Raw genomic sequence first — 18,040 nt, forward strand, 5'->3', positions numbered from 1 at the left:
CTGCAACAGTAATAATCGAAGAACTTAAGAAAGAAGTCGTAATAAAAAAGGCAGTTGAACAAGGATGTTCCCTATCCCTGCAATTTTTTAATCTTTACATAGAAGTAGCAGTTAATGATAGTAAAGAACAATTTAGATCTGGAGTAACAGTACAAGGTGAAAAGATAAAGATGTTATGATTTGCTGATAATATAATAATTATAACTGAGAGTAAAAAAGACTTAGAAGAAACAATGATTGGCATGGATGAATTCCTGTGGAAGAACTACCACATGAAAATAAACAAGAACAAAATAAAAGTAATGAAATGTAGTAGAAATAATGTAGATGGACCACTGAGTATAAAAATTGAAAGAGAAAAGATTGCGGGGGTAGAAGAATTTTATTATTTGGGAAGTAGAATTACTATGGACGAAGCAGAAGCGATATAAAATGCTGAATAGCACAGGTGAAATGAGCCTTCAGTCAAAAATATAATTTGTTTACATGAAAAATTAATTTAAGCGTCAGGCAAACATTTTTTAAAGTATATGTTTGGAGCGTAGATTTATATGGAAGTAAAACTTGGATGAACACAGTACTTAAGAAAAAATTAGAAGTTTTTGAAATGTGGTGCTATAGGAAAATGTTAAAAATCAGATGGGTGGATAAAGTGACAAATGAAGAGGTGTTGTGGGAAATTGAAGAAAGAAGCATTTGGAAAAATATAGCTAAAAGAAGACGCATACTTCTAGGCTACATATTAAGGCATCCTGAAATAGTCGCTTTAATATTGTAGGGGCAGGAAGAAGGGAAAAATTGTGCAGGCAGGCAACGTTTGGAACGTGTAAAACAAATTGTTAGGGATCTAAGGAGCATACCGAAATGAAACGACCGGCACTAGATAGTAAATCTTGGACACCTGATCAACCAGTCAAATGACTGAAGACAAAAAAGAATCTATATGTAACATTATCATAAAATGACACTAGCTCTCTATTGCTAATATGGCAAATTTTAACAATTCGGAACACACAAATATTGTAACATTTAGCATATATATAAACGCGCTTTTAACAAAATTAAGCGTGGTTTTGATTACATTCTAAATGCGTGTGTTCAAATAAAATTCGCCACCAGTAATTTTAAGTTTCAACAGCAGGGCTAATGAATGCCATCGACGAACGAAGCAGGCGTTGAAAATTTGTTGAGGCAGATAAACCTTACGTTAAACCTTGATCAGCCAAAATAAACTGTGTTTGAAAAAATAGAGAATTATTTAATAATATTTAATATAATATGTCATACAAAATAGTCTTTTTTTATATCTGAAATTTGTTTCAGTTTATAAGCAGAATTTTTTTTTCTTAATACGTATTATATTGTACTTACTGGTAATTCAAGTTCTATTTTCTTTTTATAATGACATTGCCACAAATTCCATATCGTGTTGTTGGCGATCCTGTTCAGATCATATGATCGTACTTGGATACTTCATGAAAACGGGTGTGTTGCGCTTGATTCCTTGAACGTTTATATTTATTGCAATAATGACGTCTAAAGGTGTTTCAATGAAAGAAATGCTTCCAACGCTTCCTGATGAGAATATAGGTGTGATAACTTTTAATTATATTTAGTCTTTTTCATAAGAATTGCTTTTCATAAATGTATGACAAAGAGGGAGTGGATGTTATTGAAGTTGTATATTGTAGTAAATGGCTAGAATTTTCTTATAATAATTATTTCTTATTTATTTATTAAAAGATTATATTTTTTGTCAGTAGTTTTATCTTGTGATATTATTCTGAACTGTTAAATTATAATTTCTGATCAGCCTACTGGTTTATTATTTGCAAATATTGCTTGTTTCTGGGATTACAATTAATCTCTTTAGGGTTTTTGAAAATGAAATGTGGCATCTAGCAGTATTAATTAAATATAAATTGTTAATTAATCAGGATAAGCTTTTACTAGGGAACTAGGGTTACATTATGTTTTTCTTTTATGGTTTGATTGCATCCTCACTGAAGCTTTGTTCTAATAAATTAAATTTTATTAATTTGAATTAAAAAAAATCTTATTCATTCAATATTGTGATTTTTTAAAGTTTTAATGCCAATAACTGTGTCTGTTATTGAAATTGCTGAAGTAAGATTAGTAAAGCATTGCTACTGCAGGTTTTATTTAAGTTAGATAACCAGTATAGTTGTTGTACATATATAGAAATTTGTTCTTTGTCATTGCTTTTTTTTGAATAGCTGATAAATTAAAAAGTTATATTTACTAGAAATCTGTAATTATTCAGTAAAGATCTTTGATGATTTTGTTGGTTTATTTTTTGGTTTTTTCCTTTAAATCAATTTGATACCTGTACTGGAAGTAATGTTGAAATAAATAAATAGGAAGAAACTGATGACAATATTAAAATTTTTCTTCCTTTTTTTTCATGTAATTTGAAAGCATATTATTAATAGTTTTTAATAATCTTAGAGTATTGTGTTTTCTCATGTTAATCATGTTTTCCAAAATGTTTATTTATTAATTCTGTGGAAGCAAATATATTGCTGTATTCCAGAATAAATACATCCTAAGAAGCAGAACTACTTACACTGTTGATTTGTAAGGCTTTGTTTTATCAAAAGTTATTTATTTTGCATTTTAAAATTATGCAAAATTTTTCCACTCAATGATAATGGTTTAAGAAAAGTGAAAGATATCTGTACCTTTCACTTTCTTAAACCTTTTGTTAATGTAATCTGATAGATTGATGGATTACCTTTATAATGTGCTATATTCCAGTAATGTTGTGGATTTTATATAAATTTTATATTTAATGAATTTTGTATCTTTTTTTGTGAAAGGTTATTATTGGTTTTTCTACTTAGTAAAATAGATTGGCAGAAGTACAATTGTCTAATCAAGTTTTATATTTTGAATCCTGTGTTGTACATTTAAATCATTTGAATTCATCACATCAGTTTCTGTTAAGTTATAATATTACTACTGATTTATTTTTAGAGATGTTAGCTACTAATAATAATAATATAAATATAATATAAAGGATACTATATTGTAAGTGGGTTCCAGCCAATGTGATGTCCACTGTGTATTGGGGAAGTCTATTATTTTTCTACATAAACATTTGCTTGAAAGAATTATGCAAGTGGTAAATTCTTTCAAGAAGACTCAAGTTCAAGATTGCACTTGTCCAATTTTTAAAAGCCAGTATATTTTATTGACACATACACACACACACACACACACACTTAAGACAACATTTCTGTAAGTTGGGTATGAAATATGTTTGAATTTGTTATTGTCTTTAAGTGTGATTTGAAATTTGTTTATTGAATATCATGTAGGTTTTGTAATTTTATTTTTGTAAATAGAATAAAGAACATTATTATTTGATATGTCAGTTTTAATCATGACTTGTGTTACTGTTTTGAGATTGGAAGGCTTTTTTCAACATCAGAGATAAATGGTATGTGATGTTAAATTTGGATGGGGAAGTTTTAGGATTGATAGAAGGAGATTAGAACAATGAAAATTAAATAAAATAAAAATACTGTTTTATGTAAATGACTGTGTTCAGGTACAGATTTTAAAATAACTGAATAAGTCACTGAAATAATTTTAAGGAAAGGTCTGAAAAGGAGACCACAGTCAAAAATTTGGAAAGGAAGTGCACATTGCATGTCCTTTTAAAAACAGAAAGAAGATTTCTATAAAACAAGCAAATCAAACCTGTTATAAAGTTATTTTTTTTTTATCAAACACTAATGTTAAAGAAGGTGTATTCTCTGGTTTTTAATACCAAATGCATAATTATGGTTAATTAAAATTTTATTTTAGTTATACCTATTTTTAGTTAAAGGATTAAAATAAATGTACATTGTTGAACATGCAGTGGGAATTGTCATTTTATTTGAACTGACAATGTTGTATTTAGTTAATGTTAAAATTTAAGTAGAGTCTTTTGGGTATATGCTCACATAAATTTAAAGATAGTTTTATAAAATTGTGAATATATAAGGCATGTTATTTTTAAGTAAGGATAGGAAATGTTACTGCCTTCTGTGGTAGCAAAGCAGGAACATGCATGCACTGTGTTTCAATGTGTATGATACCCAGCTGTCGTTTACTTAACATCAGCTTTGTGATTGTTGTGATGAGTGGGCAATTTATGAGTGAGCTCTGTGATATGGTTTTTGTTTGAAAAAACAAAACTGCTGCCGAAATACTGTTCGTGCCTGTACATTGGCAACTTTGTAAGATCAGAATGAAATATGAGCGACAATATTTTTGTTTAATTCTTATATTTTAATTCCTAATTTTCAATTCTAATTTGATAAAAAAATGAAATTACATATATTATCCAAACGTTTTTATATTTATTTTAAATGTCTTAGTGTTTAATATGTAGTTTGATATAAAAATTAAAAAAAAACAAAAATTACAACTGAAGATGTGGGTTGCCACAAAGCACTATTGTAAAGTTATGAAAAAATAAGGTAAGTGTCATCTTATTTACTTTTTAATTTCTGTACTTAGGTAGATCAAGTTGGATTATATATTATATTTTATATATATATATATATATAATATGTATCTTATTTACTTTTTAATTTCTGTACTTAAGTAGATCAAGTTGAATTATATATATATATATATATATATATATATATATATAAAGTGTCTGTTTGCAACAGCATCACGTGAGAACCAATCGACTGGTTGCTTTCAAATTTTCAGGGTACATTCGTGTTATCCTATGGAAGGTTTTAAGCCATAGTTCAAGGCCCTAGCCTCTTTGGGGATGAAGTTGTGCATTAAATGTATTCATAAAGAAACAAAAATTAATCCTTTTTTTACTCTATTATATTTTTGTCACCATGGTAACAGAATGACCAATTCATTTCTCTTTAATGATTATCTGTAATATATTTAATATTTACACACTGCTAATGTTCTGTCTTTTATAGTAAAAAATATGGAAAACACTAAAGTTTTGTACATGCATCCTTCTTTGTCATTTTCTCTTTTTTCTTTTCTTGTACATAACTTCCCTTTTCATTATTCATTTTTCTTCTTCCTTCCATGTAGTTTTTTCACTCCTTTTCATTATGCCCTTTAAGAAGAAGTCTAATCTAGAATAATCATCAAATGATGGTAAGCATTGCTGGGTTTCACAAGAACAAGAAACCAAAAAGGAAAGAAATCAGTGCTTGGAGGATGAATGAGTGTTTAAATTCAAAAGTTTTTCCCAACCATGAGGGTAACAAACTCATCAAGCATCCAGAGGGTGGAGCTTGCTCGAACATCTAATATATATATATTTATTTAAGTACATCTTAATAAAAGTGGCATAGTTATACCTTTGTTAAAATAATGTATCGTAGTTTTATTTGCCATACTATTTCTGAATGTAATGTACTCTTCCATTTTTCTACATTGTGTATTTAAAAAATTATGCTGCCCCTTACAATCAATCACAAACATTTTATTATTTGATTGCAAAAAAAAGAAAGACAAACGTGAAACAAAATAAATGGTAGTTGTATGGTACTAGAAGTGAAGTGTTTGAATTATGTGTTGATGTAAGGCAGAATATGAAGTTGTTTTGACTCTTAGAATCAAATCATTGTGCAATTACCTGACTCAAAATGTCTTAACAGCAAATATTTTTTTATTGGTTATTGCGCTATTTTTCTGTCCAGTAAAACTTTTTTGTTGTGTTATAACCTTATTCTTTGTGCTTGTACGATTAAAATTATAGTTTTCTCATCTATTAAGCCCAACGTTGATAATTACCATTAAAAAAAGTTTTTTTTTTTTGAAGCACAAAATGATTATTTTTGGAAATTTTTTAATTTTTGGCTTTTGAATGGCAGCCATGTTTGTTTTAGAGACTGGAACAACTTTGCATATTGATGGGTTCAGTATCATCTTAAGATTGTGCAGTTAACAGTGATTTTTTTAGAAAATTAGTTTCTGCAAAATAATTTATATGAATTTTTTATTCTAACAAAAATTTTAAAGTAAAATTTTAAATAAAATTTGTTGGATTTTCCTCTAAAATTTTTGTGTTTACAAAAGTTAGGAGTAGATTCTACTTGACACATTTCTGAAACATTTGGGAAGTACTAGTATTTGTATATAAAATTTCAGATCTAGAGACTTGCTTCATCTTTTTTATAAAAATTCAAAAAAAATTATAAATTTATAAAATTTACACTTTCAAGTCTTAATATCTTCAATGTGGCACAAGTTTGAATTTTTGTCTTACAATAATAGTATTTTATGGTAATATTATGCTAAAAAAAAAGATTTAATTGGTTTGACTCTAAGTTATTATACAGCAAGCAAGGGCATGTAAAGAAAATGGTTGTCGCTGTGCAATGTTGTGTTGAATTTGCACTCTTGTGTTGCTTAATATTTTTTTTTTGTGTAAAAGTCAGAAAAGAGTATACTTTTAAAATAATCACTTTATTATGGGAAAAAGTGGAAATAAAGCATCCCTACTCTCAGAAGAGAAGCAAAGCTGTTTACTGCTGACCATTGGTGAAGTGGTAGCGTCTGTGCCTTTCAGCCAAGAGGTGCCAGGTTTGAATTTCAGCAAGGTGTGCCATACTACAAAATTGCATTCCTAGTCACAAGCTTGGGTAGTGAATTAATAAACAAAAAAACCTTTTTCATTAACACATCTTCCCCATGCTTCCAAGCAGGATTGCTACAAAACTATTTTGAAAATCTTTAATTTTTTAAAGTTTGTTTGGACTTTTTTTGATGTAAGAGATCTTGTTCATTTTATCACCAGATCTCTTAATGTTGTAGATTTACAGTTTGAAAATTAGTAATTAAATCATTATGTGCAGTAAAGTAATTTTATTAGTGAATCCTTTTTTTAAAATTATTTACTAATTAAAAATTCTAATTTAGGATTAATTAATTTTTAAAAGTTAATGTTATAATTCAAAACTGATAGTAAAATTTTTAATCTTTTTATGGGATTATTTTACAGGAGTTTTATACCATATTTGAATTGTGTGCCATTTTTCTGTGTTAATATATTTTTATAAATTATAAATCATCCGCCATAAAATTTGACCTAACTCAAAAATTACAGAAATTACCCAATCCTTAAGGTGAATATGAAGTGGGTAGTCAGTGGGGATATTTGCAGTACCTTTTCATCTCAAAATTTGGTTGTGACCTATGTTTGCAGTATCATATCAAGAAAGTGTGATGTAATAAATAAATATATATGTAAATAATTATTCGTTAACTATTAGGGACATATTCGTTAACATTGGTCTAGATTTATTATATATGTTAATGAAGACAAAATAGTTTTATTTTGCCATTGTTTAAGAATCTTATGAAGGTAATTGGAAGTGACAGTAATACATTAGAAATAGATAAAGCACACGTTTTTATTAAATTTTTTTTTTGTAAATAGTAGCCTACTAAACTGAAGACAGTCTTCAGTTTTTTGAATGACCGAGTTGCGTGAAATCAGTAATTCTATCAAATGTCAGCATTGTGAATGCTGGTTTCACTGACATTTGTAAATGTAATTACTGACTGATTATTAATAGTTTAAATAATTAACAGTGAGAATATGCTTTTGAAAATATACATTTCTTTGTTAAATATAAATCAAAATGATTAGCAGTTAGTGAATGTTAACAGTTTAATAAACATGGCAAGGTCCAGTGATTTTATAATTTAAAAATGTAATTTTTGGGATTAATGGCTAGTCTAAATGTGGAGAACATAGTTTATTTAGCTATTTAAAGTTTTGTTGCAATTTAATAATATAGAATGGAATAGAACAGTAATTCTCAATCTTTTTATCTCCAAGACCTCCCAGTAAGTAAAAGAATCTATAATGAATATTTCACAACCCCCCCAACCATAATCCAATGAAAACTATTTAGCTTGGTTGATAGCAACTGGTATGAACATGCATGTATCTAATGTTACATGAGCAATTTACACTTTCCAACTTGATGTGTATGTGCTCCTTGTAATTTGGTCTGCTTGCATAATATTCGTTGCAAGAGCATAATGTTCAAACATGCATGTGATATTTTGAATACATCCTGCTCTCAACAGTGTAAAAGAAGCAGAAGGGATTACAGAACGTTGATTGAGTTTCAAATGTGTAACTTGCATCTGGTGCCTTTATTTTTAAAAGTGTAGTTTCATTGAAAGTAATAATAAGAGAGTTTTCAGTTTTTTAATGTACCGTCAAACAATGTAAGTGTTTTTTTTTGCAGTTTAATTCTTATGCAAAATGATAAATTTGTGAAAAAAGCCATCGGCATCCAATTGGTAAAAAGAGAAGATTTGCACAATGACAGTTATTTAAATTAGTGTTTTACCTCATTGGATGGAAAGCCACAGCGCATTGCATTGTTGCTTTCAAGTCCTCTCTGATGAAAGCATGAAGCCATCAAAATTAATTCAACACTTGGAAACTAAACATCTGGATCATAAAGAAAGAAAATTCAGTATTTTGAGAAATCAACAAGCTTCTATTTGCAAATAAAGCCATACTGATAAAAGTACCCTTTAAACATCATATCTCGTAGCATTAAGAATAGCTAAGATGCCCAAACCCCACACAATCTCAGAAAACTTAATATTGCCTGCTGCAGTTGATATGATCAGTGTTTTAATAGGCGTGGAAGAAGCAACAAAATTGAAAAAAATTCTGCTTTCTAACGACAGAGTATCAAGGCGAATTGATGACATGGCTGTTGATGTTCGTGATCAGATAATTTAGCAAGTGAGTTCAATTGAATTTTTTAGTATTCAATTTGATGAATCAACAGATGTGGCAAACATTCCTCAGTATTTATGTTTTCTGAGCTATAATTATGATAGGGACAGATCAATCGATGAAAATATGTTGTTTTCAAAATCAATATCTGGTCATGCAACAGGATAATCTCGTTTTGATGTTTTTTATGAAGCTACTAAAAACTGTAACATAGATTGGACAAAATATATTGCAGCAGTTTGTAGTGATTGTGCAAAGGTGATAACAGGAAAGAACAATGGATTTTTGAAAAATTAAAAGATTGTCTTTACCGAGGGTAATGCACTGTTTGTGTCCGCAGACATGCTCTTGCCACAAAAAATATACCGGAAAATCTCAAACAAATTCTTAAAAGTTGACTATTATAGAATAGGCTTTATGCTAAACTATGCGATGATATGGGCGAAAAGAAAAAAATCTTTTCTTTTCCATGTAGAAGTCAGATGGACTTTTTGATGTAGAATTTAGATGGTTATCATGAAGGAAAGTGTTAATTATTGGAATTGTGAGATGAATTAATAATATTTTTCCAGGATTAACAAACATCATTCTCAGTATTTTTACAGAATAATGTGTTCATTTTGCTGCTGGCTTACTTAGCTGGTGTATTTTCTTTCACATTTACAAGGACGTGATAAAAACATTTTATCATCAATGATAGACAAAGTTCATGCTTTCATTAAGAAGCTTAATATCTGGATTTTTCACCTTTTAAGCAGAAATTTTGGTATGTTTCTATTCGCTTCTGATTATATTGAGAAGAATTTGGATGAAGAAGACACTAATATTCACCACAGTTTGGATAGCATGAAGTTGCAATTGCGTTAGCTAAAAATTCAGTTGTAGTATTTCCTGGAAAGATAAAAATGATTTCTTGAAGAGATGGTTACTGAATCTATTTATTGAAAACATTGCAGCTGCTAAGTTGAAATTCATGACTAGCTCATCGAAATGTCTGCTGATAAAATGTATATAACTACAAAAATAATATAACTAAAATGTATAATAACTAACAATTCACATCTAAAGATTTAGATACTTTTTGGTGTCCTTATCAAAGTGAGTATGGAAATTTAGTCACAGAAGCATTGAAAATATTAATCCCTTTCACCACGTCTTAAATCTTTGAAAATGGTTTTTCATGTATAGTTGCGCTAAGTGTAGGAACAGAACAGTCTTTTATCACTTAAAAACAATTTTCTTTTGTATGTTTCTAACATAGATCCACATATGGAGAAACGTTTTAATAAAAATCACAACCATCTCTTTAATTTATTTTGTTTACCTGTGTACTTATAAATGTAATATGTTTATAATAAATGATTTTTTTCTCATAAAATGATTTAATTATTGTTATATATAAAGTTGTAGGCCAATTTCACGACAACCCCCCCCCCCCCATGATGAGAAATGTCGGAATAGAAGATCGTTTTAGGTTTTTAATTTAAAAAAAAATTAAGTCATTGAAATTACAAAAAATGATTGTGAAAAAATTAATTAAGATTTAATTAAATTAATTAAGATTTATTGAATTAAAAATGAAAATTGAACCTGTCCCTTTCATTTCCTGTTAACCTTTTATTCTCATAAATTTTATTTTTAATGTAGAATTTAGGAATAAACCTGAGATACTTATAAGATCATTAACTTTCTTTAATTTTCATGTATTTTTATGATGAACTTGTTATATGTAAACATAATTTTAGGTTAATATTTGTGTTCTACCTCTGATAACATTATTTCATCTATTGTGTGGCATTGAAATTTTACATTAATAAGAAGAAAATAATTTTGAACTTAAATATCTTTATTGATTGGTAGATCTTTATTTTATTACTTCAGAGTCTAGAGTCTAGGGTAGAAAAATCAATTATTTTTGGGGCAGTGATAAGCATTATTATTTTATTAGGCCAGTCTGATGAGTGCTTGTTTATACCATTATGCTTTGGATATTGGAGTTTATTGAAACAGTATTGTCTCAGAAGGGGTCAGCCTGAGAATGGAAAGACTAACTACCGAACTGTAAATTGAACTAATGTGTTGCGAGTTAAAGTCTAATAAAAAAAAGGAAAGAAGTAATAGTTGATTTTGTTCATATGTATTTAGGAGTCGTGAAATTTTTCTTTAACATTTTTTGTTTGGATTTTACTACCTGTGCATGACCAACAACAAAAAAAAGTTAAAGAAACGTGCATGGCCAACGGCGACAGAGTCCGAGAAAATACTTTCAACGAGGAGAATGACAAATTCTCCGCAGTAAAAGACTACGATTCCATTTACTACAAAAATATTTAATTCTTAAAATATGGTTCCATGATGAAAATCATATTAAGCCCTTGTCCATAATTCGGATTTGCTTTGAAGTAGTTTTGGTAACAGTTTAAAAGCTAAGAAATAATTTAATAAGAAAAATTTAGCTAAGAAATAATCTAATAAGAAAAATTTTAGTCTCCTGATTTAAAATATTATAGCATAAGACAAAAAAAAAACTATTCCTGAACCTCTTTTTTCTATGCATTTGTGTTCTGGAGTTATACCTTCTACAACATATTGATAAATTAAGAAGGTCAGCGGTTAACTGATTAGGTCAGTTTCTACACAATGATATACCAGGAATAAATGAGCATTTGCAATAGTTATTGAATTACAATTTTTGCTATATTCTGGAGATACTAGAGGCATCTACATTTGGAATTAAAAATCTTGCAAAAGGCTGCTGAAATGATAAGGTTTGACTATTGTGAATGGTAATTTTATTTGAAAATTTCTGTCCATACTGAGAATTGAATTCCAGACATTGTTACTATACAAACTGGTGCTGACTTTTGTACCAGTGGAATGGCTAAAAGAACAGGTGTTTTTGAATCATGTTATTTTGCGTACACTGGAAAACTAATCTTTTGAATGGATTGATGTAATTTATGTTTTGTAATAGTGATGAAATGTTTTGAAGTTATTATATTTTTTACTTAAAAACTTAACTAGTTCTTTCCTTTATATCCATAATTTAGTTTTTGTGTGTTAGATTTTTACTTTATATTATTTCAACACTAATTTCCTTTGTATTTTGCTGGATTGCAAGGGGTAATTTATAAAAAGGTTTGCTGAAAGCATAAGTGGATGAAATAACATAAATGTAACACCGCACCAGAAATAAATGTTCAGTTTTCTATTGGATTTGCTGCTGAAGATTTTTTAAAGCTTGCCATACTTCTTTATTTGTTCTTATGGATAAATTCTTCACAAAAATCTTTGCTACCGTCAGTCGGTTTTTTTATTACAGCTATACCAGGAGTAAAATGATAACAGTAACTGAAGTAGCAATTTGAATAAATGAAATTTTTGGATTATTTATGTACATCTGGTATGTTCTTTAAAAAACCAATAACATTATCCATGATTACAATAAACAGTGATCACTGTATATGAATTCTTTAATCTTTTTCTAACTTCACTATTAAGCATTATTTTATACCTTGTTTTTCCCCTGTATCCCCCTCATGCCATCATCTTGTTCTCTTTACTAAACTATCCCTGTCATTCCATCTTGTTCTCTTTACTAAACTACTTTTTGCATATATTAATTTCATTATTCCATACATTCTGAGGGTGTTCTCTTTCATCCTCCTTGTTGCTTGTAATACCCCAAATGATCAATTGTGTGAAGAACATATTGCATTTGTTCTTCGTTTCGGTTTTGTATCCTTTTTTGTTTTTTTTGGCATTGATAAGAGGAAGATGAAAGTAAGCCACTGTAACTTACTCTTCTCTTACCTTAAACCAACTAAACACCTTAATCTTGTTTTGGTATGACTTTGGATTGCTTTTGTCATGCATATTAAATTTATATCATTTTTTTTTCCATTTACTTCCATTCAGTATCAGTGCTATTGCAAGTTTTCACTCTACCTAAAAATACTATGATATGCTGAATAAATTCCCATTTCTTATTGTACATTTGTTTCATAAAGAAAATCTATTCTGTTGTTACTCTTCTGTATCAGAATCCTACTTATCTACATTTCAGTTGTAAGATCTTTAAATTTAAAATAATTCATTATCCTTGGCTCAAATAAAATTCTGTTACACTTATATGTATTTTTGGAAGCTGAATAAATTTAAATTTACCACTTGCTGTAGAATTTAGTTATTTTAAAGTAATGATGCTCTGAAATTAAATATTAAGAAATACCAGGTGTGCAAATATGAAACCGGAATTTGCCCACAGATGGCCCCAGCTGTCAATGTAGTTACTGACTGCCAAATCGCATCATTGGCGCCATTTTTTTTCTTTGACAGCTGACAAAGATTTTTAACTCACAACAATACAAGTTTCATGTAACAGCATAGTTTTAATTAGCGTTGAACATGTTGAGTTTTGTACCTACAAACTATGATTTGCATATATCATTGATTTTCATTTAAAGAAAATTGCTGCAGAATCGCATTGAATGCTTGTTGAAGCTTACGGTGAGCATAATCTGGGTAAATCACAGTGCTTTGAGTGGTTTAAAAAAAATTCAAAAGTGGTGATTTTATTGTGAGAAATGAAGAACGTGGAAGCCAACCGAAAAAGTTTGAAGACAGTGAATTGCAAGCACTGTTGGATGAGGATGACACTCAAATGCAACAACTCACGGATCAGTTTAAATTTAATATGAGAAGTCGTTTTCATACATTTGAAAGCCATGAGAAAGATCTAGAAGATGGGAAAATGGGTTCCACATGAACTGAATGAAAGACAGCAAGAAAACCGAAAAAGCACTTGCGAAATGCTGCTCACCACGTACAAAAGAAAGTCATTTCTTCATCAAATTGTGACAGGTGATGAAAAGTAATATATTTCGAGAATCCTAAGCGTAAAAGATCATGGGTAACTTCAGGCGACCATTGAAATCGATTTCAAGGCCAAATCGCTGTAGAAAGAAGATATAATGGTCTGTGTTTGGTGGGATCAGAAGGGTGTGATCTATTATGAGCTGGTAAAACCTGGCAAAACCGTTAATACTGAACGTTACCGACAACAAATGATCAATTTGAATCAAGCATTGGGTGAAAAGCGACCAGAATATCAAAAAGGCAACACAAAGTGATTTTGCTTCATGATAATGCACCATCATACACAGCAAAACCGGTCAAGGAAATGATTGAGGCATTCAGTTAGGAAATACTTTTGCATGCGGTTTACTCACCAGACTTGGCTTCGTTCGACTGCTATTTATTTGCATTGATGGGACACGCATTTGCTGAGCAGCGCTTCACTTTGTATGAAAATGTACGAAAATGTACGAAAATGGCTCGATGACTGGTTTGCCTCAAAAGAGCAACAGTTTTTTTGGCGTCAGAGATGGGAAAAATGGATAGCTAATGATGGACAGTATTTTGAATAAAATATTTTTTATCATTTTCATACAATAAACCTGTATTTTCTATACAAAAATTCCGATTTCATATTATATTATCATACCTGGTACTGTTTTATTGAGATGATTATTCTGGTGACTGACGGAAGTCTTCACGAATAACATTGTGCTATGTTATGAATTAAAATACTTAACGATTCACACTTACAAGATTCAAATACATATCTAGTGCTACTTGATGGTTTAAAATTATTGACATATTTATAGCTTGTAAGTGATTTTAAATGAAAACAATATTCTATTAGTCAAAGTAAAAGTTAAGTTTAGAATTCTTATAAAAATTCTATTCTTTAATTTAGTTATGCTGGCCTATTAGTAGTATAACATTAATTTATTTGGTAGATTGTTTGTGGTAAAGTATGTCATAATTAAATAACTAGTAGCAGTGTGTGTAGTGTGGATTCTGGATCTGCTAATAAAAAAGTACAAGAATTAGTGTGTAAGTTTGGAATCATTGTGCATGCCATTGTGTTTGTTATTGGAAGAAGAGTAGTAAAACTTAGAATTGTAGGCCAGTGTAATTATGATAAAAATTTATCGTTATATTTTGTTAGGAGATTAGCATCTTGTTGGAATGTTAAAATTTAAACATTTTAATATTAGATAGACTTACAGTACTTTCTGTGTAAAAGAAATGCCAAGGATAACATTTTTGCTTGGAAAAAGTGTACTTGTGATCAAAATGACACTCAGTTATGGAGTATTGCCAAAAAAGAACCATTAATATAGGATATTTAGAACCAAAGCCAAACAAATTAAAAGAAGTGTTACTGAGTGTTCTAGAAGATTGCAGTTTTTCAAGACTATTTACCCCACAACAGCATAAATAAGATTGAAAGATAACTTATCTTAAAACCTTACTCATGTTACTATTACTGTCAGTCATCACCTCAATGTATTGCTCATTTGGCATGAACTCATGTTTAATTTGTGTTGAAAATACAGTTAAGTAAATTTTTTTATAATAATAAGGCACAATTATTTTTTGTTATTGTTTTTAAATAAAGAAGCAAAAAGAAAAATGATTATTAAAACTTGAATAGCTAAGTGAAACATTCATTTACTGTTGAGAAATAAATATAAATGTAAAAAAAAGTTTGTAAATTAAAAACAAAAACATATGGTTACATAGCAGAACAAAAATGTTTATTTCTAAAAATAAAACAAAATTGAAGACCAAAAATTTTACTCTAAGTTTGCAATCAAAATTGAAGGAAAAAGGTAAATGAAAATATATTTCAAATCTTTAGTAAGTGATTGCTAATAAATCCTCCTTTCATGCTGGCCACCATAGCCTGTTCCATTCTTCTTGTATAAAGTAGGGTTAAAAAACATTTTCTCAAGAAAGAACAATTGCAAGAAATTCAAATTTTGTAGAAATACATTAGGTATTTTATTGGAAAGTATAAGTATTCAGTGTTTTAATCAGAGAGAACCCATCCAAAACAGTTAAAAGAAATTGAAAAAGCCTATTGAATATGATTAAGCAGCAGAATTTAATTTTGATTGATAGTTTGTTCCCTGTTTTGAAATTTGATTACTTATTGATCCTTGTTACTGAACTATGAATTTTCACTTCATTGATATTAGAATAAGTTTTCTTACTATCTACTTCTTGTCAGTTATGGATCTTTTATAATATGTAGTTTAATAAGATTTAAGTTTATATTAGCCTGTACTTTTTGTTTAGTATATTAGGTGGCACTTAACTGTCATGCCCCCTCTATGAATCATGAGATCTTACCGATGGTGAGGGGGCTTGAGTGCTCAGTGATACAGTAGTACAGAGTAGCTGGACCAAAAGTGCAATCATAATAGAGTGGTATCTGTTGAAGGCCAGGCTAAGGAATGATTCCTAAAAGAGGGCAGCAGCTGAAAGTAATGGAAAACTACAGCTGTTTTTTTTTGTACAAGAAATTGTAGTTCTGCATTTTCACATAACAAAGATGGAAGATGCCTTCCTTGGTAAAGTATTCCGGAGGTAAACCAATCCCCTGTTTGGATGTTGGGTCACCAGAAAAGGAAGGAAGGATCACCAGAAAAAGGAAGGGGAAGGAAAATTAAAAAACAACATTCTACAAGTCTGAGCGTGGAATGTTAAAAGTCTAAAAAAGGTTGGTAGGTTAGAGAATTTAAAGAGGGAAATTGGTAGGTTAAATGTATATGTAGTAGGAAACTGAGGTTCAGTGGAAAGAGGAAAATGACTTTTGGTCAGGTGTATTTTAGAATAACTCACCGTAAAATAAAGGGCAGGCAGGTTTCATAATGAACAAGAAGATAGGGAAGAGAGTAGAGTATTTCAAAAAGCTTAGCGATAGAATCATTGTAATCAGGATAAAATCAAAATTTGAGCCAACAGCAATTGTTAACATCTACATGCCTACAAGAGCTCATGATGACGATGACGTAGTGTGTATATGAAGAAATTGACAAAAAGTTAAATGCATAAAAAGGTTAATAATAGTTGAAGATTGGAATGCAAGCATTGGAAAAGGCAAGGAAGGAAATATTGTGGGTGAATACAGGCTGGACAAAAGAAATGAGAGAGGGGACTGACTTATTGTCTTATTGACTTAATATTAAAAAGGAAATTCTTAATTCAGCAGAAGTGAACCTAGGTGGAACAAAGAGAAATGGTAGAAACCTTGGATATCAGAGGATATATTGCAGCTGATGGATGAACGTAGAAAGTGTAAGAATGCTTGTGATGAAGAAGGTAAAAGGACCTATCGACAATTAAGAAATACTATAAATAGGAAGTTCAAATTACCAAAAGAAGAATGGATTAAAGAAAAGTGTTCAGAAGTGGAAAGAGAAATGATCATTGGTAAAATTGACAGAGCATACAGGAAAGTTAAGGAGAATTTTGTGGTAGATAAGTTAAAATCTAATAGTGTGTTGTATAAAGATGGTACACCAATTTATAATATGAAAGAAAAGGTTGATAAGTGGGTATATAATATTGAAGAGTTATTTGGAGGAAATGAATTAGAAACTGGTGTTATAAAGGAAGAAGAGGAAGTTGAAGAAAAGAGAGATACAATACTGAGATCTGAATTTAATAGAGAATTAAAGGAATTGAATGGGAGAAAGACTCCTGGGATAGACAGGATACTTACAGAATTACTGCGCAGTGCAGATGCGAAAGCGATAGATAGATTATACAAATTGGTGTGTAATATTAACGAAAAAAGGATAAGTTCCTTTAGACTTCGAAAAGAGTGTTACTGTTATGATACCAAAGAAAGCTGGAGCAGATAAATGTAAAAATACAGAACAATTAGCTTAACTACTTGTGGATCAAAGATTGTAATTAGTTTTCTGTATAGAAGAATTGAGGGGAGAGTGGAGCAAGTGTTAGGAGAAGACAAATTTGGTTTCAGAAAAAGTATAGGGACAAGGGAAACAATTTTAGTGGTCAGATTAATAGTAGAAAGAAGATTAAAGAAAAACAAACCAACATACATGGTATTGATAGACTTAGAAAAGGCATATGATAATGTAGACTGGAATAAAATGTTCAGCCTTTTAAAAATTTAGGGTTCAAGTATAAAGATAGAACTAACATATCTATCTCGTATTAACATATTCTACCGCTATCTTCAACTAATGTATTCTATCTTTGTAGAGATAGATTTGCTAACATTTACAGAAATCAAACTGCAACAGTAATCAAAGAGAATAAGAAAGAAGCAGTAATAAAAAAGGGAGTCAGACAAGGATGTTCCCTATCCCTGTTATATTTAAATCTCTACGTAGAAGTAGCAGTTAATGATGTTAAAGAATAGTTTAGATCTGGAGTAACAGT

At 29.7% G+C, this 18,040-nt stretch overlaps 1 protein-coding gene across 1 annotated transcript in view; it reads left to right on the forward strand.

Moving 5' to 3' along the window:
* Positions 1 to 1,434: 1,434 nt before the first annotated feature.
* Positions 1,435 to 18,040, forward strand: part of VhaSFD (V-type proton ATPase subunit VhaSFD) — a 75,378-nt gene continuing 58,772 nt past the window's right edge. The window contains exon 1 of the mRNA XM_075364360.1: positions 1,435 to 1,590. Coding sequence (XP_075220475.1) covers positions 1,530 to 1,590 — 61 coding nt within the window. The 5' untranslated portion in view covers positions 1,435 to 1,529. The remainder of the gene's footprint in view (positions 1,591 to 18,040) is intronic.

The sequence above is a fragment of the Lycorma delicatula genome, chromosome 1 (genome assembly GCF_047948215.1).
Source record: "Lycorma delicatula isolate Av1 chromosome 1, ASM4794821v1, whole genome shotgun sequence".
Lineage (NCBI taxonomy): Eukaryota > Metazoa > Arthropoda > Insecta > Hemiptera > Fulgoridae > Lycorma > Lycorma delicatula.